This window comes from Rhamphochromis longiceps, linkage group LG7 (assembly GCF_057381845.1).
Source record: "Rhamphochromis longiceps isolate RC_006_pf linkage group LG7, R_longiceps_female_GT1.1, whole genome shotgun sequence".
NCBI lineage: Eukaryota > Metazoa > Chordata > Actinopteri > Cichliformes > Cichlidae > Rhamphochromis > Rhamphochromis longiceps.
Window position 1 is genome coordinate 58,013,084 of NC_140563.1, and position 22,293 is coordinate 58,035,376.

Consider the following 22,293-nt stretch of genomic DNA (forward strand, 5'->3'; position numbering starts at 1 on the left):
CTTGGTAAGCACAGCAAAAATGATTAGAGTGACCCTAACAACTAATAGTAGATTAATTAGTTCTCACCTTTATCTTTCCTCTGTCTGAAAACAGGCTTGTATATCATGACTCAACTCTGGACCTAAGGTCCAGTATTGATGTCTTTGGCAAAAGCTACTGAAGCATTCAAAGAATTGAGCCTCGACTGGTCACAGCTAGTAACACCACTTTATTGTTGTGTAAAGCACTTTGAGTGCTCAGAGTAGAAAAGCGCTATATAAGAACCAGTCCATTTACAGCCAATATTCAACAAATTTCATTGCGTCCAGTGGTAGAGAAAAGTGTTCAGATCCTATACTTAAGTAAAAGTACAAACACCATACAGAAAAAAGTACTTGGGGTAAAAGCTCTGGGGCCCCTTTAGGGAAGTGTCCACCTGACAGGTCATTTCAAATTATCCATTGACTTTCTATGGGAGGTGCGGTTGCAGTCACTGTAGGTCCCATGATGTGAAAGAATAGAATCTATTGTTAACCCAAAATATGACATGGTTAAAACGATATTTCCATCTATTAATAAACATTACGTGGAAGGCACAAGGAAGAAATCACACACTTCCTCGTAAATGCTGCCTCATCATAGGACCGATTCATAATCAACAACAAATATGACACATTTTGAGTCAGTCCAGTATGACAGAGAGGAGCTGAGGTGGATATGGGTTGCAAAGTTTGCAGATAGCCTGCCTAAAGCTGCAGGATAACTTTAAAGCAATACCTGTCATTAGGTTTACCATCTAAATCCATAGATGGTGAGGCATGACTTTAAAATCAAGTGATTTGTCCTAGCTTGACTTTGTGGCATGCTTGAGCTAATGTACTGCTTGATTTGGTAAAACAGAAAAAACTGTAAACTGCAAAATGGTAAAGGTAGAAGGAAAACGGAAATCGTCAAGTGCCTTAAACTTGTGTAAATGCATTTATTGTCCAGACAATGAGTTCACTTGTCCTATTTGACCTTTGGCCTCTGTAGAAGTGGAACACTTCAGCCCAGCACGTGTATCTGAGAAGGTCCTGTTCCACCTGCTCCGTCACCCCAGTGTCAACCAGGAAGTGCACTTTGACCCTAACAACCGTCTGAGCCCAGCACACTATCTTTACACCCGCAACCACCCAGTGGACTATTTCATCCTTCTGCTGCAGGTATTTGCTCATATACCCACACTTTTAAAAACTTTTAGCAAAACCAAATTTTGTCTGACAGGAACAAATATATGCTTGAACGTTTATACCACAGAAGATTCAACTTCAAAGTTAAACTGGTAGCTTAAGTCAGTCTGTAAAGTGAATTCAAAGAATAGCTTAATATCTTTATTTTTTTGCTTTCTTGCTTGAAGTAGAGAGAAGATTGACACCAGTTTTACACATGTACATCTATTGCCCTGTACTAAATGTGAGGATTCAGTATAACAGTTTAAAACTGGGGAACCAAGAGATCGTTTCCACATTTTACCAAAATACTTCTTATAATATCATGCATATTTTTCTTGTTTCCTTTGGATATAATTATTATTACCTTTTAGAACATTTTAGACCATGTTTGTCATTTATTTATTTATGTGTGTGTGTGTGTGTGTGTATAGATATATATGTGTGTATAGATATATATAGATATAGTCAATCCTTCAAGCTCGGGTCCTCTACCAGAGGCCTGGGAGCTTGAGGGTCCTGTGCAGTATCTTAGCTGTTCCTAGGACTGCGCTCTTCTGGACAGAGATCTCCGCTATTGTTCCCGGGATCTGCTGGAGCCACTCACCTAGCTTGGGAGTCACTGCACCTAGTGCTCCGATTACCACTGGGACCACCATGACCTTCACCCTCCACATGTTCTCGAGCTCTTGAACCGTTCGATACAGTGCTTTCGGTTCGGTACGCATATGTATCGAACAATACAAAATTTTTAATTTATTTTATCAACTTTCCTTCTGACGATGCTGTCTGTGTTGAGCGCTCAGTGGATCTGCGCTCGAAGGTGCAGCCTAGGCGGAGTAGTCGAACGCAGATTCACTGAGTGCAGGGCAAGCTAGCGAGACAGAAGTTAAGCTCTGGTTGCAACATGGCAAATTGAACCTCCCCCACCCTCATTCAGATGCGGCGTTTGGAACTATTTTGGTTTTCATGTGACGTATGACCCTGAAGGTAAGCGCGTCATGGACTAATGTAAAACAGTATGTTGGATGTGCCACGCAATGCTCAATTACATGGGTGGGAACTAGTGTGTTAACGCAGTTAGCTCGTTAATGTGTTGACGCCGTCCAGCCCCACGCATGGGGCGATCAGCGGTAGCTCGTTAACGGAGATTTGCCGTGTTGTGGCGTTAACGTCATTTCAACGAGATTAACGCTGACAGCACTAGTGGGAACACAACGAATATGACTGCACATTTACTCCGACAGCATCCTAGTGCAAAGACAAGTGGAAGTAGACAAAAACAACAAGCACGCATGCTACAAACTTTACCCGAGTCATTTAGACAGCCGTTAGCACATGATTCTCCTTATGGGGACCTGATATGTTTAATATGCTGCTGAGAATATAGCCCAGAAGAAGCATATAGTATAGCTTTTATTTTGGAAAGAGCCATTTCTCTGTAATAAACTCTTTTCCAAAGATGAGTGATTTCTCGATCAGATAGATTTATTATTTTATCCCTTTGTTTCAGCAACATTACATTTAAAAACTGTACTTTTGAGTTAAAATATATATTTATAATTTTAATAAATGACAAATGAAAAAGGCATGAACATTTTTTTTGTATCGAAAAAATATCGAACCGGGAATTTTGTGTATCGTTGCACCCCGTGTGTGTGTGTGTGTGTGTGTGTGTGTGTGAGAGAGAGAGAGAATCAATCTCTCGAACCGGCAACCTTCCCAACTCTTGAGCCACGATCACCCCCATATACACACACGCATACGCACACGTGTGTGTGTGTGTATATGTGACTATGTATAGTTTCTATTATGTATTACAGGTACAACTTATATTGACTGTGCCAGGCATTGCACTAAAAAAAGTAGATAAGCAGGAAAAAATACTTAAGGGATCAAAAACACACTTATTGGAGTCACGTGGGACCGCCGAGGAAGATGGCCGCACACTAGAGGCGCTCCTAAAGCCTGTTGATTAATGTTCTGAACCTGGAAACATACACTCCAGCTGTAGTCATAAATTGGACACCCTTTGTTGACTTTGAAGTTTTTCAAGAATTACCGTCTTTGGAAAATGGCAGGTAATAACAAAGCAAACTTTTTTTTTAAGGGAGCTACCACGAGGAAGAAGCAAGCTAGCATTAGCCTCGCTCCGGAACCACCCGAAAATACACCTGCATCTGAGGCCGCCTCTCCAGCAGTAGTTGAGGAAGGTATAGGGAGCGAGAGCAAAAAGGATGTTTTTGAGGAAATTAAGAAAATGAACGCTACTCTTCAGGTCGTAGCAAAAGATGTCACCACTATTAAAGAAGCCACTAAAGAACTGAAAGATTCGGTGGAAGATATAAAAGTGAGGTTAGGAGAGGTGGAACAACGTACCTCAGACATGGAAGATGCCAGCGTGCTTACCGAGGCAAAAGTGGACAAATTCCAGAAAAGGATGGAGGCGTTGTGGTCACGAGTGGAGGACCTTGAAAACCGTAGCAGGAGGAACAATGTACGGATTATTGGACTTAAAGAAGGTGTGGAGACACCCGGGAACGTGGACAAATATGTGACGGAGATTCTGGCCAAAGCACTTAAGCTTTCTGGAAGTGAATTTGAAATTGAACGTGCCCATCGTTCCCCTGTACCAATGCCGGAATCTAATGAGCCTCCCAGGGTGATACATGTCCGCTTTCTACGTTCATCTGCTGGGGAGAAAGTACTACGGGTGGCCAGAGAGAAGCGTGGAGTCGATTGGCAAGGCGCCAAGCTTTCCTTCTTTGAAGATGTTACAAGGGAGCTGGCGGAGAAGAGGAAGGCATTCAACCCGGTCAAGAAGCGTCTCCGAGAGCTACAAGTGAAGCATAGGCTGATGTATCCTGCAACACTCATTTTTACGTGGAACGGACAAAAGAAAGCATTCAAAGACGGAAAGGAGGCCGAGAAATTTCTGCAGGAGTCGACTTAGAGGAGTGCGGGACATGATGTAACAGATCGGAGAAGTGTATGTGAATTTTAAAATAAGGTAACAAATAAAAAAATGGGCACAACGGGGCCGCGGCGGCGGTGCTGCTATCGGACGATTAGCGTGTCTCACGGACCACGGACAGTTTGGTGTCTCAAGCTAAAGTTAGTTAGGCTTGGGTAGGAGGGTAGGAGGGGAGGGAGGGGGCGCTTAGCAACGTTGTTTTGGTTTGCTATGCAAAGAAGGGTGTTGGTTTTGTTCAGGTTTGTTTGTTTGTTTTTTTTAATGACGGCTAGTTTGATAGGACCAGATGGGTTTTGTAATATTGAGTGCCTATGCCTATATATTTGTGTTGTGTTGTAAAGCGCACAAGGTGTGCCTTAACCCATTTCTATTAGAAAGCGATGAACAGGTATACTAAAATAATATCGTGGAACATAAACGGATGTGGGGACCCAATTAAGAGGAAGAAGGTTCTAGCATACTTAAAATCTAAAAATACAGATATAGCGTTTATTCAGGAATCCCACATTGCTGGGGAAGAAGAGGCAAAAAAGTTTAAACGAGACTGGGTGGGCTCCATTTTTCATAGTTCATATTCGAGTAAACGAAATGGTGTTTTGATCCTTATTAATAAAAAATTAAGCTTCGTGTTGCTGAAGAAATATAATGATAAAGAAGGGCGCATTATCTGCTTGGAGGCCTTAATTAATGGGGTTTGAACAGTTTTGTGTAATATTTATGCACCTAATAAAGCAGAGCCAGATTTTTTTTTTTTTTCACAAAATTAACAAGATAATAGGGGATCATGAGGGGCAGGTAATATTGGCTGGGGATTTCAACCAGGTGATGGATGGGATAATTGATAAGAGCAAACCCAGGGGTACGTCTACACCCAGGGACAGAGAGGCTGTTCATTTACTGACAGAGGATCTTTGCCTAGTGGACATTTGGAGGTTAGTTAATCCCAGTTCAAGGGAATATACATTTTACTCCAATTGTCATAAAACATATTCGAGGATAGATTTCCCCTTAATATCAAAGTCTCTGGTCGATTCAGTCGTCGACTGTGAGATTGGTGCCATTGTCATTAGTGATCATGCCACAGTAGAGTTGCAAATTGATTTAAACACAGAACGAAGAGGGGTCGCTGGAGGCTTAACATGATGTTGTTGCAGAACAAATGTTTTAGTGAGGAGTTAACAAAGGATCTTAAAATTTTCTTCGAAATCAATATGGGTTCCACAGATAAAGTAGCCACAGTTTGGAAGCATCTAAAGCATATATAAGAGGAAAGATAATTGCATACGCAACAAAAGTTAGGAAAAGTGATCTAGAACGGGGAAAAAACCTTAGATAAAGAAATACGAGAATTGTAGAAGGATTTAGCGAGACAATACTCAAATTATAAATACCAGACTATATGTAAATTAAAATACCAGCTGAATGACATTTATAACAAAAAGGCATAATATGCCTTATTTAGGCTTAAAACAAAATTTTATGAAGGTGGCGAAAGGAATGGAAGACTATTGGCAAGGCAACTGAAGCAGCAAGATAATTTAAATAATATATCTATTATTAAGAAAGACTGCCAAGTGGTAACCTCATCGAAAGAAATAAATTCAATTTTCCAATCATTTTATCAAGATTTGTATAAGTCTGCTGGTGCACTTAATGAGGGGGAGGTGAAGACATTTTTTTCAGGTCTACAATTACCTACTCTTTCTGGGGAACAGAAAAAAAGACTGGATGAGCCTATAACTGAAGAAGAGGTCAGAGCTGCGATCTCATCAATGAAGAATGGGAAATCGCCAGGCTTGGATGGCTTCCCGATTGAGTATTATAAGAAATATATTGATATTTTAGCTCCAGTCCTACATAAAGTTTACCTTGAGGCATTAGAAATAGGTTCCTTGCCAAGTACGTTTAATGAAGCACTGATCTCCCTTATTCCTAAAAAGGATAGGGATCTATCGGACCCAGCAAATTACCGGCCAGTAAGCCTTTTGGGCGTCGATTGCAAAATTTTGACAAAGGTTTTGGCCTCCCGCCTGGATCAAATATTACCAGATATCATCAATGGTGATCAGGTTGGCTTTATTAAAAATAGGTCCAGGACCCGGCAGGGGTGCTCTTTGTCCCCGCTGCTTTTTACAATATTTCTGGAACCGCTGGCCTTGGCTATTCGAGCTAACAGGGATGTCAGAGGTGTTCATGCAGGGGGTATGGAGCACAAGTTATTTCTATATGCTGATGACATCTTAGCAGTATTAACGGATCCCATGCAGTCTCTACCAGCGCTACTCACATGTGTTGAGTCATTTTCAGGGTTGTCAGGTTATAAGATAAACTGGGACAAATCGGAAGGCATGCCATTATCAGCATCATGTCATTCTAGATGCGTTACTCCATTCAATTCTAAGTACTTACCTTCAGGTATGAAGTATTTAGGAATAGTATTAAAACCCAAACTGGAGGATATTATGCTTTCAAATATGGAACCTCTCCTCCTAAAGATAAAAACAAATCTGGATAAATGGGGTAAATTGAATCTTACACTATGGGGTAAAATTTATGTGATTAAAATGATGGTGGCCCCACAGTTCAATTATGTTTCCATGATGTTACCTGTACGAATTCCTTTACACATATTTAGTCAATTTGAGAAGTTAATTAAAGATTTTTTGTGGAATAACAAGAAGCCGAGAGTGAATATAAAGAAAATGTGGGCCTCTAAAGACATTGGGGGAATGGCCCTCCCAAATGTGAAGTTGTATAATTTAGCTTTTGAAATGTCAAGACTGGCCAAACACTGGACAGGATCGGACTCTGAGCTGAGCTGGATGAAGATCGAACAGGAACTAGTGAGCCCTTTTACACCCTTGGATGTTCTCTCACAGGGCTCGGCAACTAATGGACAAGACTTTCATAATGACCCAGTGCTCGGGTATTCCAAAGCTGTCTGGGTAGAGGTGCACAAGATGTGTGGAGCATCTCATTTAAGACAACCTTATACCTCGCTATGGAACAACACTGCTGTACAGATTGGGCGAAAAACTGTGCTCTGGAAGGAATGGCTTGTCAAAGGCAAACACGGGATAAGTGATCTTTACTCAGGGGGAGTGTTTATGTCATTCGTTGAAATAACCCAAAAATATGGTTTGATAAGAGAAAATAATTTTTGGAAATATTTACAAATAAGGGATTGTATTACCAAAGGGAAATTTACTCAAAGCTCAAATATGGTGGTGGAGTTTTTAGAATTGTCCAGTACGGCACATAGGGCAGCTGTTTTCTACAAACTGTTTAACAATCCAAAAAAAGAGATGTGTGAAAACTTAAGGATTATATGGCAGAGAGATCTGGGTTGTGCAATTTCTAAAGAAGACTGGCGCAGAATTTTGTCATTCTCTGATAAATATATAAGAGAGGTCAGGGGTAAATTTACTCAGTATAAATTAATACACAGATGGTACTTCACTCCGTCCAAACTTTATAGAATGGGAATCAGTCCCAGTAATGTATGCTGGAAATGTAGTTCAGATCCAGGGACCTTTATGCATGCTATTTGGGAATGTGGGAAAGTTTATCCCTTTTGGCAAAAAGTATTGGATAAAATAGGAAGGTGGATTGGTTTGATGATACCCCTGTCACCAAGACTGTGCTTATTAGGGGATCAGTCGGTGTTACCTGGGGTTTCAAAATATGACTTTGTGGTTATAAAGGTGGGGGTGATCGCAGCGGCTCGAGTTATTCTCAGTGTATGGAAGGAACCATCTCCTCCAGAATATAATAGGTGGAAAGAAAATATGCTGAAAATGGTGTCGTATGAAAAATTCTTTGCTAGGATTAATGATAATAGGGAGGGTTTTGACAAATCATGGGGACATGTTTTTGGCTGAGATGGCTGGAATTTATTTGGTCAGGGCAATTATCTTTAGTTAAATTTTATGCTTGCTGCATTGTATGTTTGTGTAGGCACTCAGTAATGGAACGACTTAAGAATTAGATTTTATTGTCCTTTTTTTTTTTTTTTTTTTTTTTTTTTACGGGTGTACCGATAGTTAGTAGGTATTGAAAATAGACCCAAAATATAAAGGTGAATTAACCATGGGATTGGAAGCTCTTTTCTTTATTGTTTCTTTTCTCTTGTTGTTTTGTTTGTTACTTTGTTTGTTTTCATGTTGTTAAATGTTAAAAACAAATAAAGACTTCAATTACAAAAAAAACCGCACTTATTAGTAAAAGTACAAATTTAAGACTGTAAAATACAGCCTTTTAGCCTGACGTAACCTGAAAATCACTGACAGTGGAAAACATTATCCAGAAATAAGGATATAAGTAACACAAGCAAAGCAGTAGAAGTTGCATGTGTGAATAATTTTTTTTAATACTTTCTCTTTATTGATTTTCATCTTATTTTACATACAGAACTAAAGAGGGCAAGGGAAACCAACACAGTCACATATGTTCGCATATTCCAAAATACACAACGCCTTGTTTTACTTACACATATTACATATTACACAGGTGCATGTCCCATTCAAACAAATTCGCAGCTGTCCCTCTGCATCACAGAGGTATCAGTTTCTAGTCTCTTGACATATAACGATCCCATCGTTCCCAAAGTCTCTCTCCTTTCTCCTTCTGTAGCCGCAGTGAGAGGGTAATCAGTTCCATATGATGAATTGTGTTAATAATGTCTATGACCAGCTTCCGTGTGGGGGGGCTTGTCTGTAACCAACACTTAGTAATTGCCTTTTTGCATGCAACCATAATTATTTTCAGTAAGTATGAGTCTCTGTTATTTATATCCTCAGGGATATTCCCAAGGTACATGGTACTAAAGGAGAAGTCCAGTATTACTTCCAGCACATCCATCACCATTTGTTTAATCTCCTCCCAAAAGGTCTTCAGTTTAGGGCATGACCAGAAGACATGGAAGCAACCTGCAGTGACCTCCCCGCACTCCCTCCAGCATGAAGCGCCTGAACCACTTATTTTGGATTTCTGCTTTGGTGTGATGAAGAATCTAATTAAATTCTTCCATCCAAAATCTCGCCATGTTAAAGAATTTGTGGTAGACAACACATTCTTCCACATCCGCAACCAATCTTCCTCTGAGATAGTTATACCTGCTTCTTTTTCCCATCGATGACTGACATATCTTGTTGAGGTCTTTTTCATGGCTGTAAAACTTCTGTATATTTTGCCTATAGTACCTCTTATAATGTTCTCACCATAAGCATCCATAAATATTTGGATCACCCCACTAGCATCTGCGTCAAGCATTCTAATTTCCTTCCGGAAGAAGCTCCGAACCTGCAGGTAACGATAAAAATCTTCCCTGCCGATCTCGTAAATCTGACACATGTCCTCAAATTTGATCAGCTCCCCATGCTTAACTATCTTACAGATCGCAGTGATTCCATGCCTGGACCACTCCCTGAATTTATGGTCTAACAATGCTGGAAGGAAGCGTGGGAGATGCGCTGGCCATCCCAGCAACCCTATTTCCCTATTAAGACCAAAAATTTTAATCACATCTGCCCATTTTTTCAGGGAAAAACTTACACATAAATTTTGCATCTGATATGCCTGTGGCAAACTCTCAAGAGACCCCAGAACAGACTGTATTGGGAAATCCATCAAAGAAAGCTCAATGTCCTTCCATTTTGCCTCAAACTTAGAGTTACACCAGCACACTAGAGGTCTGATCTGGGCTGCCAGATAGTAATCCTCAAAGCACGGTAGAGCCATGCCCCCCCGCTCACCAGGCAGCTGCATTGTTGCATATTTCACTCTCGGCCTTTTATTTCCCCATATGAATCTTGAGCAATGCATATCCCACTCCCTAAATTGTTTTGCTGGGACCTCAACTGGAAGTGCTGCAAACAAATATAGCAGCTTTGGGAGGATATTTATCTTTATCGCTCTAACTCTGCTGCCCAGATCGAGGGGGAGCAGACTCCACCTCTCCAGATCTTCATATATCTTCTTGTTCACCCGATTATAATTAACTTCATATAACAATGCAGGGTCTTTTGTCAGCAGGATCCCCAAATACTCCATTTGAGATTGATGCCATCCGAATCTATATCTTGCTACCAATTGTCTTGAGGGGTTAAAGAAGAATGTCAAGATTTGAGTTTTTTGAATGTTCAGTCTATAACCAGACAGTCTGCCATATTCTTCCAGTATTTCCATAAGCAGAGGAATTCCCTCTTCCGGGTTTCCTAGCGCTACCAGCACATCGTCTGCATACAAGCAAATTTTATTTTCCACATTCCCCGTTGTAACCCCCTCCAATCGAGTATCTTCCCTGATACATTGAGCCAATGGCTCAATGAAAAGGTTGAAGAGCAGTGGGCTCAACGGGCAGCCCTGCCTGCAGCCACGTTGTAGCGTTATCCGATTTGAGAGGCTTCCATTAACTTTGATCCTCGCTGTTGGAGACATATAAATCATTCTTATACACTGAATAAACCTGTCACATAGCCCAAATCTCTTCAACACATGAAACAGAAATTCCCACCCGACTGTATCGTATGCCTTTTCCGCATCAAGCCCAATGAGAACTGTTCCAGTTTTCCCTTTAAGTATCCGGTCAATAGTATGAATGGCCCTTCTGATATTATCGTGTGTTTGTCTGTTACCAATGAAGCCTGTTTGATCCTCCTCTATCAGCGTGGGCATCAATGTACTCAACCTCCTAGCCAAAATCGCGGCAAATAGTTTATAGTCTATATTTAACACGCTAATAGGTCTATAACCTCTGGGGTCAGTTTTATCCTTCCCTGCTTTTGGTATGACAGAGATATACGCCTCCTGCCACGATGGTGGGAGCGCCCCCCACTCAGAGAGTAATTAAAAGAGGCCTTTAGTAGCGGGATTAAGGGTTCCCTCATCTGCCTATACCACTCTGGTGGAAATCCATCACATCCTGGGGCTTTAAAAGTCTTGAGTTTTGAGATCCCAATGTTAATCTCTTCTGCTGATATTTCTCTGACGAGTTTTTCATTCTGCTGCTTACCTATAAATGGTAGATCTAGGCTGGATAAGAAATTCTGAATCTTATGCTCATCTGCTTTGTCCGGTTGTGTGTATAGCTCAGTGTAATATTCTTCAAATGCTCTCTGAATTTCTTCAAGTTTATTAGTTATCTTATTTGTTTTTAAATTTCGAACTTTATGAATAGTGTTCTCCTGTTGTTGCCTCCTGAGTCTCCATGATAATAGCCTAGCAGCTTTGGGTCCTGCCTCATACCACCGTTGTCTATTATATTTTAATTTTTTTTTCAATTTCCTCACTTAAAATTTTGTGGATCTCCTGTTTAACCAGCCTCATCTGCTCCAATACCTGGGGGCACCTTGTAACGGTGTGCAATTGTTCCAATTTTCCCAAATTTTCCTGCAAATCTGACAGCTTTTTTGCTCTGACCTTCTTTAGGACTGCACATTTTGCAATAATTTTACCCCTAAGGTATGCCTTAGCCGCATCCCATAAAATCGTAGGATTAACTGTTCCATTGTCATTGAGTTCTAAATATGTTTTTAACTCCTGTCCCATTTCTCTTTTAAACAAGTCATTATTTAACAGACCTGTGTTAAGCCTCCATAAGGTGTTTTTGGGGCTAGCTTTAAACCCAATCTTCATAGTTAGTCCCGAATGATCAGATAAATCTCTTTGTCCTATTATACAATCCTTCACTCTGTGGAGATCTTTACTAAAAGTAAAGAAATAATCAATCCTCGAGTACATATCATGTCTCGCTGAATAAAATGTAAATTTGCGTTCATGTTTGTGTAAATATCTCCATATATCTATAAGCCCCAACTCAGACAACATTGTTTTTACTTGTTTCTCTAATTTAGTTCCCCTCCGGTCTCGGCTAGTTGTATCCCATTTTGGATGGAGAAGTAAATTAAAATCTCCTGCACATATACATGTACCAACACTTTCTGCGGCAATAAGACTGAATATCTCCTTAAAGAACCCTGTACTACTACCAGGGGGTGCATATATATTACACAGCGTGACGTCTTCCTGTTCCATTTTCCCTTTCACCAACACAAATCTTCCCTCTTTATCTTTATGTTCTCCAGTAAACTCAAAACCAACCTTGTTCGGTATCAGAATGGCCACTCCTCTTTTTTTGCCAGATCTATGTGAGGCATAATAGATATTTTTGAATCCCATTCTCTTCCACTTCTCATGTTCTTCCTTTGAGAGATGCGTTTCTTGTAGAAATGCAATATCAATTTTTTCCCTTTTTAGCTTTGAAACTATCTTACTCCTCTTAATGGGATTCTTTATACCATTTACATTCAAAGACAATACCTTATAATACCGCATATGTTCTATATATTTCCAACTTATTTTCCTGCACCAACATAACAATACTCCCAGCCCTCAGAACACATAATAAACACACATGAACAAAGACAGAACTTGTCTTAACCAAATAAACCAGGTCTTCCATAAGAGAGGTTTTTTCTCTCCTCTCAGTCTGGGGGAAATGCCACAGTGTGGGGCCCCTCTCGTTTCCTATTTTAAAAGAAAAAGGGAAACTAAAAAACAAAAACAAAAAACATGTGAGTCACCTGCATCGGACCCTCACCACTCTATGATCAAAGGGGTATCGACGTGCCATATTCCATCACGGCCAGGGGAGGAGGCCATCCAACCATATATCCCCCTGTATTGATCAGCAGCCCGGCGCACCTGTTGTTCCGTTGGTCTTATGTTCATCTTAACAGCGAAACGGGGCGGGCGGGGCGCAGGTGTTACTCCTCCGTACCTTCAGCTTTTCCCGTGCGCTCCCGCGTAGATCAGCTGTATTCCCGGTGCGTCGCGGCCCAACCACGCTCGTCGGTAGGATACTGCTGATCATCTCCGCCGTAATGCCTTTGGGCTTTCTTGTGGCCACCGGTCCCACCGTGTATCCGCGTCTTCTTAGATCCGCCGCAGCTTCCTCCGCGTTATTGTATAGGACCATTCCCGAGTCAAAATGAACCCGCATTTTAGCAAGCGGGGTCTGGAACCGGATGGCGTTTTCTTTAAGTACTTTTTTAACCGGGCCATACTCTTTTCTCTTCATTTGTATGTTTTCGGCATAGTCGTGATCAAAGAAAATCCGTTTCTCCTTTATATATACAGGCTTCTTCCATGCAGCGCGTAGGATTTGTTCTTTAATATTGAACTTTAAGAAGCGCACCACCGTTGATCGAGGGGGCGCCCCCGGCGGCGGCCGCACTCCCAGCGCCCGGTGAGCTCTCTCTATCCCTAGGTTCTTCTCGCTGCCCAAGTCCACACCGTCCCCCAACTCCGATATCATCATGCTTTCCACATACCTTAGCATGGAGGTGCCTTCTATGTTCTCAGGGATGCCATATATCCGTATGTTATTACGGCGTGAGCGCCCCTCCAAATCCGTAACCTTCTCTTGGAGCTGCCTCTGGCAGCAGCTGAACAATGGCGTCCCATTTCTCCTTCCCTACCATGTTTCTTTCCATTTCTTCCAGATGTTTCCCCACCTCCTCGATCCTGCTTGTGGCGGCGGTAACCTGTTGATTTATCTCGTGTGTTAACTCGCTCATTTGGGCTTTCATGTCCTCTTTCAAACTTGTTCTCACGAGCGATAGCTCCTTCTTCATCTCTGCCTTAAGGTCTTGCATGCCCTCCGCCACTACTTCACCCACCACTTGTCTGAGAGGGCCTAGCGCTGATGTTGCGGCCTCCGCCGCCATCTTCTCGCCCTCTTGCTCGGAGCGTGTTTCATATGTCTTACTCTCAAGTCGCGTTTCTAAGCTTCGGCCTGGGGCTCGTCCCTTCTTATTTTTATTTCCGCTCATTATTCTTAAAGGGAAAATCGCTTTTAATGAATTATATTCTTGAATTGCGGATTATTTTAGCTATCGATGCAGGAGCTCCTGTTTATGCTGCTACTCTCGCCACCATGACACCGGAAGTCCATGTGTGAATAATTTTAAGGACATTCTTGTGAGTTTATTGTATATGTTTTCTCTTGTTTCCAAAAACAATGGTAAATGGTAAATGGCCTGCATTTGTATAGCGCTTTTCTAGTCCCTAAGGACCCCAAAGCGCTTCACACTACATTCAGTCATTCACCCATTCACACACACATTCATTGTGTGCATGTTTCTTGTTTGCTCCTTGTCAGGGCCGCGTTGAAGTGGAGATTGGCAAAGAGGGGCTGAAATTTGAAAATGGAGCATTTACATACTATGGCGTGTCTGCTTTGACGCTGCCATCTTCAGGTGAGTTTACAAAACACAGAATTGCTTCACAATGCAGGGACAATTCACCCGAAGACTGATCATACAGATTTCTGGGCATTTAAATGCATCATCATGTTTGTTAAGATTGTGTATACTTCATGAATTAAAATTAAAAGCCATATTTAAAAAGTTAAGATTACAGTGTAGTTTTAACACTCAAAAATAAAACTATTTACAAATTTTATTAAATTGTTTTAAGTAAGATAAACAGGGCAATTTCACAGCATTCCTGTAGAATACTAAAACTATTACATATACAGTAATGTACTTTACATTATATTAATGCATTTCAAAGCGCGCGTGTCACTCCGAATGGCCTGGAAAATTGTGTATTAAGCACTGAGAATCCTGATAATTATTTAGAGATATTGTATTCAAGAGTTTCATTTCACCACTAGACTTCCAGCTGTAAGTAAGAATATGTCTTATTATTTTCATTATTTTTCTTGGTAAATAAAATCCACAAATCATCTCCACAATTTTAAAAGCCTGAAGTGACATCTTTCATGTCACATTTTTGTCTGACCCCTAAAACATTTTACAACCTACAGAAAATACTGCAAATAAAATCACACTGAGCTGCTGGAGCAGTTAAATGTTGTTTTTGCATACATAGTAGACAACAGATATTAATAAATCACGTTAGGGCTAGGTTTATATGCTAAGTCATAAAAAATAAGAAAACAAATTGAGCAGGATAAATTAAAATCAGCCAACATGTCCTGTTTTACATGCATGGAAGTTTTAAAGAAGTTCTTGGAGTTTATATTTATGCCTGGAATTTAACCCCATAGCATTCATTTTCATATCAGCTAGGTTATAAAAGACTTCATGCATATAATGGTCATTTTAGGTATTCCCTTTAGGTTTGACCACATAGTATTATAATTATAACAATGTTTCTGTTTTAATCTAGTAAATGACCTTATTGCTCATTTTAAATGATTTATATTTTTGTTTGATAAATGACCAAAATAATTGCCTAATTTTAAATAAAGGCTGATAAATTCTTAGTCCTTGAATAAGCCATAGACTTGTATGCTCAGTGACATTGTTCTTTCAGTTGAATCAGGACCTTCCAAATATGGGAAGAGATTTTGAGCAGGAGTGACTCAAAACATTAATGGAGCCAATATGTAACATTTACAGTATCTGTAGCATGTTAGTTAAATCCTAGTTGAAGACATTAGAAATAGCAATTTAAAGGCACCTAACAAAAATTATGTGAATTACAGTTTAAAGCTAAACTAGTTGGCTGTAAGTGGGACCAAATTTTGTTACCTTTTTATTATTTACCTCTCATTTTATTTATACCAAGATTAAAACCTTAACTGTGATTTAAGTACATTAAAATTACATTATTTAATGGTCACTAAACCACGTAAATTTCCAATCATAAGCTACTGTTTCAAGTTAGCAGTTTTCTCTTAATAATTCTCTCCATAGCAAGGTTTGAAGAAATTAGATTTAAACTTTATCATATAAACTTACATATTAGTTAATTGATTTTTTACACATTCTTCATAATAATTATAATACTTGTTCCAAGGGTTTGTCAGTCGCTTCAGTCACACCTCAAAATTTTATCTTCAAACCAGTTAAGCATACAATAAGCTAAAAGTAATGATTTCTACTAAATCATAAAGCTGTGTTTCAGTGTGTTTTCATAACAATGAGTTGGTGACAATAAGAAGACAAAAGAGCTCAAATTTGCAATGCTCCAGATAATGTGCAGGCTGTGTGTATGATTGTGCAATTTCAGTGCACCAGTCTCCGGTGTCAACTCAGCGTCACTCTCCCAGGGATCCTTTTGAGTCAGCAGAAGCCACAAGCCCGTCCAGCTATTGCCCCGACTACACCGTCCGAGCTCTCACGGACCTCCAGCTCATACGAGTTTGTATATGTGTCTTTTCTCTTGGAAAGTATTCATCCATAACAAAGACTATTCGTAAGCATTAAAAAGTTTTAATTTAATCTGTATTGGTTAGTAAAGCGTATCATAGACAATATAAAGAATATAACAGTTTGACAGAGCCTACAATAATACAGAGAAAACCCCAACAATCAGATAATCCCGATGAGCAAGCTTTTGGTGACAGTGGGAATCCAGCCCTAACTAAATCATGCATTCATTACTTCTATGCTCGACAGTGTTGGGCAAGTTACTTTGAAAAAGTAATTAATTATAGTTACTAGTTACTACTTCAAAAAAGTAACCGAGTTAGTAATTGAGTTACAAGATTATAAAAGTAATTAATTACTTGCAAAGTAACTATTGCGTTACTTTAAAAAAAAAAGTTTAACCCACTGGGGTCCAGGGTATAATTGGCCATTTTTAACTACTTTTGATTTCCCCTCTACAGTTCACCTAAAAACTATTTACTTGCCTTGTTTAGTATCATCCTTTTTAGCACAACCTCACATGTCTGAATTTACAGTTATGTTTTTATTTTGATATACTGTATTAACACAATTGATCTAAAATCAGACAAAACATAAAATCCGAGTAGAAAAAGTTATGTTTTACTGTAACAACCACAAACATGTTTATTGAATCATATTTCATAACTTTAAATGCAATTATAAATTGTCAATTTTAAAATCATATGCAAAAGTTTTGCAAACAACAAAGTTATTTGCAGCCGTTTACCTTTTACCCCCTTTTTTTAAATAACCATTTCAAACTATTTACAGAACAATCAGCTGTTCTGCATTCAATAAGATGCCACACAAATTATTTGTGCCACTCCAAAAAAATTATTTCTAAGGTGACTACTGTCTCCAGGTAGAACCTGGAGACAGCAGTCACCTCATTGTTCTGACACACAACACAATACTATCCACAACACCTAACTACACAAGACAACACATTAACTACAGACTCCAAATATGCTGAACGTCACAAATCACTCACATCTCAAAACTCGCTCTCTCTCTCTTTTTCTGAGAGTGCTTGCTAGCGCTGTCCTTAGACATTAAACGTGACAAAACTATTGAGGAAAAAACGCCACGAATTTATTGTTTATCATGACTCTGGTTTTACGTGGTCTATCAACACAATTTAAAAACTGGTATATATCACCTTGTTGGTTTGTCATCTTGAAGTGGTCATGTGATTGGCTTACCACGACTACTTTATTCTTCCTCAGTCAAACAGCAGCACTCAAGCGATTGTTTTGCCCCCTTAGCTACAGGTGTTGTGCCAAAAAGTGATCGTTGGGCAGAAAGTGATTGCCGTCCGCGCAGCTGCTAAAAGCTGTAGCGCCCAGATTACTTACAGTTACTTCCGTGCAACTGATAAAAGATGTGGTAAGCTGAAGACAGCATCTGTTTGTTGAAAAATAGTAAGGCGACCGCACCGCATTTTCTTGTTAGTAACGGTAACCGCGTTGTAACGATAGAAATGGTAATTAGTTAGATTACTCGCTACTGGAAAAAAGTAACGCCGTTAGTAACTCGGTTACTATTATCCCATTATCGGTTACTTGTAATGCCGTTATTCCCATCACTGATGCTTGACTACTGTAATTCATGATTATGAGGTTGTCCTAAAAACTCCCTAAAAACCTTTCATTTTATCCAAAACCCTGCAGCGACATTACTAACTTGTGTGTACGTGTGTTTTGCAGGTGACACGTCTACAGTATCTCAACGCTCTCATGGCGTCACGCGCTGGCCAGAGTCCAGATCCACCTGAGATCAAGATTTTGCCGAACAGTCAGACCAAGCTGCTCAATGACAGAAACACCACGCAAGGTAGCTTTGTTCAAAATGATGTCTGACTTGCCGGGTGTGCTGCCCCATCGACTACAAAGCTTTGTTTTCCAGACGCCTTTTGTAAACGTTTACAGGAATGTGCATTCCTTTTTGCCTTCAGCTGAACTAAATTAATTTTTTCTCTTTCTCTTTCTTTTCCCTCCTTGCGCGCCTCCATGTGTCCTCTCTCCTCTGGCCTGTCCAGAGTTCCCTGTAAACTTTTCATTCTTTGATACCATTGAGAACTACTGTTAACACTTTTGTTTTGTTGCATGAGGTAAATGAAATGCAGCCTGTCACTGACTGTGTCCATTTCTGGTTTCTGGAACCATCTCACTTCTCCCAGTTTTACTGTAGTTAGCTGAGTCTCTTTGAATCTGCATGGCTGTTCTACTGAATTGATGCCCTTCACAAAGCTAATGACAGGAATCTGGGTGTATATAAAAACATAGGCGACAAATGGTGATGAATTGTGTCCTCTGGCATCCAAAATGTAGGTCTACACTTTACAATAGAGAACTTAGGTGAAAACTGTTTGTTTTAACCTGATATATTTCCCAATAATGTGCCTTTATGGATAATGCCCACTGTGTCCTCTCAGTTCAATTAACTTCAATTCAATTTTATTTTATACTTTCAGTTCACAACGTCTGATGTACGTGAGTACTGTCAGGTAATGACTGTGATGTTAGAGAGCTTCAGTAATTCAGCAGTCCACTATAAGCAAAGCACTCAGTCATGGTGGGGAGGAACAGTATCCTTTTTAATAGGAAAAGACATGTGAGAACCAGGTTCTCCAGGTCAGTTAGGTTCTATGTAAGCGATTTCTTGATTCAACTGCTCAGTTAGCAATCCTGCCTAGGTGTTAAAGTGGAGCTTTCTAATTTGGCTAAACATGAAAGGCATGAGTTCTAGCACAGTACCATGTGGAACTCCACGACTGGTTAATGTGTGGAAGGAACACACCTTGTTTACATGAACAAATTGGATGAGATAAATATAACTCAGACTGCCACAGTGAACCATCTTCATTGTACAGATTCCAGAAAAAGAAGAATCGCTCAGAACGGATTATACTGACATCAAAAGCACCCTGCAGCTGCAGATTGCTGTTTCAAATCACAGCTCTAGAAATGGGGAATATATCAGAGTTAAATAAAGCAAAATTATTCTTTGAGAATAATATTAAACCCCTCCCCCCAAAAAGGCTTATATTTTCAAAAAAAAGGTTAAAAGGTACAATATATGTTAGACTGTAAATTTGAAACTGCATAAAATAAAAAGAAAAGAACTAAAAAGATCAATATTATGTGATAAATTAACAGCTCTAACCTCATGTCAATCCCATATTGTGTTTCAGAGATATCTCTCCTAATTGAGCATGTTAGCCAGCTAGCATTTGGATGTTTCCTTTGTGTCTTGGTGTGGAATAAAAACTCTGTGGAGCCTCCAATATGATCTCTGTCCAACATGAGAGGAACTTGTAGATCTGTCCAGAAACAGTACTGTGCAAATATTTCAGGCAGGTGTGAAAAAATGCTGTAAACAGAGAATTTAGAAAATTCTACACAAATAGGGATGCAGCTGCTTCAGGATAGCAATTCAATGCACCTTCAAAACAGCAGGTACACTAGGTACACTTGCACACAGTTTTTGAAGGAACTCTGCTAGTAGGTTGTTCCAAACATCTTGGAGAACTAACCACATATCTTCTCTGGATGTCTGTTTCCTCAGATCCTTCTGTCTCTTCATGTAATCCTAACACGCTTGATGATGTTGAGATGCTGAAGATGGTTCTTAATGACTTTGTCTGTATGTTTGGGGTCGTTGTCCTGCTGCAGAATAAATTTGGGGCCAATTATATGCCTACCTGATGGTATTGCATGATGGATAAGTATCTGACTGTGTTTTTCAGCACTAAGAACACCATTAATCCTTACCAAATCTCTAACTCCATTTGCAGAAATGCAGCCCTAAACCTTCAACCAACATCCATGATGCTTCACTGTTGCGTGCAGACAATAATTATTGTACCACTCTCCAGCCCTTTGACGAACAAGCTGCCTTCTGCTACAGCCAAATATTTAAAATTTTGACTCATAGGTCAAAAGTCTAGAGCATGTGCTGCCATTTTTCTGCACCCCATTTCCTATGTTTCCGTGCATAATTGAGTCGCTTGGCCTTGCAGCCAAAAAGCCATACCTCCAACTTGGAAACAACTCTTCCATGAAGACCACTTCTGGCCGGACCTGGGTGGGTATACCTGGGTCCCACTGGTTTATGTCAGTTCTGAGCTGAAGGCACTGCTGAACATCTTCCAATTTCGAAGAGTAATAAGCTTGATGTGTCTTTTATCTGCTGCACTGTTTCCTTGGCCAACTACTGAGTCTACAATCCTCAACGTTGCCCGTTTCTTTGTGCTTCTTCAAAAGAGCTTGAACAGCACATCTTGAAACCCCAGTTTGCTTTGAAATCTTTGTCTGGGAGAAACCTTGCTGGTGCAAGGTCTTGTGGTTCTGCTCAATATTGCCATGACATGAAACGGTCTTTCACAACCTCACCTTGGTAGCAGAGATTGGCTGTTCCATATAATAATTGCTGATGGTTTGAAGGCAAAAGGTGGTAATACCAAATATTGATTTGATTTAGATTTTTATTTTGTTCTCTCACTTTGTTTATTTTTATCAATTTACAAAATACAATCATTATTCATATTTCTGAAAGCATTCTTTACAGCATTTTTTTTCACACCTGGCTAAAACTTTTGCAGAGTACTGTGTTTTTCTTTTAAACAGTCATGGTTCTGACTTCTCTGTGAGCCATGTAAAAACAAAACACATGGGCAGTAAATGAAACTGAGGTGACATGGCCACGTTGATTGGCATTACTGATGTCGTTGGCTGATATATTTAATGTATTATCACATCAGTTTTGTGATGGCTTAAGAAGTCTGTGTACCCCTGGCACAAGGATGGAAAAATAATCACCTGGGGAAAAAAAACCAAATATCATTAGCAGCTATTGATCATTGGTATTGCTATTGTAAAATTGGTATCTAACGCACAGTCGCTGGAGACTACAGCATGACCAAAATTATTTTTGCAGCCTTGTGTAATTAACTAGAAATTTCATTGCTTTTGAAATGGTTGCTTTAACAATGGGGACCAGGTGTGTAGCCACTCGCAGTCAGTTACCATCTTCAGAGCGACTTTGGTGCCCCAAAATGGTGATAAAGCAACAACAGAGACTCGACAACTCGACCTTGTAAACTTGATAACAGATTGTTGGACAACAATTTCAAATCTTTTACCATCATACATACACAGAATTAACTCATTACATTTATAGACTGGTCACAATCTCATAGATCTTAAACTGAAGTTCAAAAACTTCTGCACAAATAGGGATGCAGCTGCTGCAGGACAGCCATTTAATGCAGTTACCTGGTAACCACTGATTTGCTTATTGCTTCATTTGTTTTTGGTTTCCATCCTGTTTTTGCTCCAGTGTGACTGAGTCATCCGTGAAACCGTGACCACAGTCATTTAAAGTTTTTATTAGAAAGGAGGCAAAACATAACAACGGGAGAAAATGTGTTAGTCTATTATTAGCAAAAATTAATTTCAAACTTAACGGAGACCCGTCATATACCTATTGGAGGACTTGTTACATCACCATAAGTGTACTAAAAAAGACAAAAGATGGCACTAAAGTGATGACAAAGTCTGTGCTCCTGAGAAAAGCTGTACTTGAAAATATTTTTGAGTTGAATGTCATCATTTTGGCCCATGATATATCTCCAAAATGAATACAGCATACAAACTATTGTTAGTTATTTTATGTAAAATATAATACAGAGGGAAAGCGTGAGTGTATTTATAGACAAAGAACAACTCTTTCCTAATCACTGGCTTTTCTTCATCAATCGTGCTATCTTTCATGTCTTGAGGCAGACTATTGTTTCCTATTTTTATTCCCCTGCCATCATCTTTTAATCCCCTCTTCATATTACTGTAACACCCCACCCACCCCCACCTTAAACCCCCTGAGTGGGTTTACATAAGTGTGATGATGTGACCCCTTACTCATCCTAGC

General features: G+C 39.8%; 1 protein-coding gene across 5 annotated transcripts in view; it reads left to right on the forward strand.

Moving 5' to 3' along the window:
• Positions 1-22,293, forward strand: part of cnnm3 (cyclin and CBS domain divalent metal cation transport mediator 3) — a 32,836-nt gene that overhangs the window by 7,808 nt on the left and 2,735 nt on the right. Inside the window, exons 7-11 of one of the 5 annotated variants that reach the window (XM_085414575.1) lie at positions 1,013-1,182; positions 14,325-14,421; positions 16,205-16,335; positions 18,072-18,198; positions 20,162-22,283. In XM_085414575.1, coding sequence (XP_085270701.1) covers positions 1,013-1,182; positions 14,325-14,421; positions 16,205-16,335; positions 18,072-18,198; positions 20,162-20,175 — 539 coding nt within the window. In that variant the 3' untranslated portion in view covers positions 20,176-22,283. Of the gene's footprint in view, positions 1-1,012; positions 1,183-3,298; positions 12,566-14,324; positions 14,422-16,204; positions 16,336-18,071; positions 18,199-19,932; positions 20,138-20,161; positions 22,284-22,293 lie in introns of those variants that run through there. The other 4 variants (XM_085414576.1, XM_085414574.1, XM_085414573.1 and 1 more) reach the window with 4 other exon arrangements.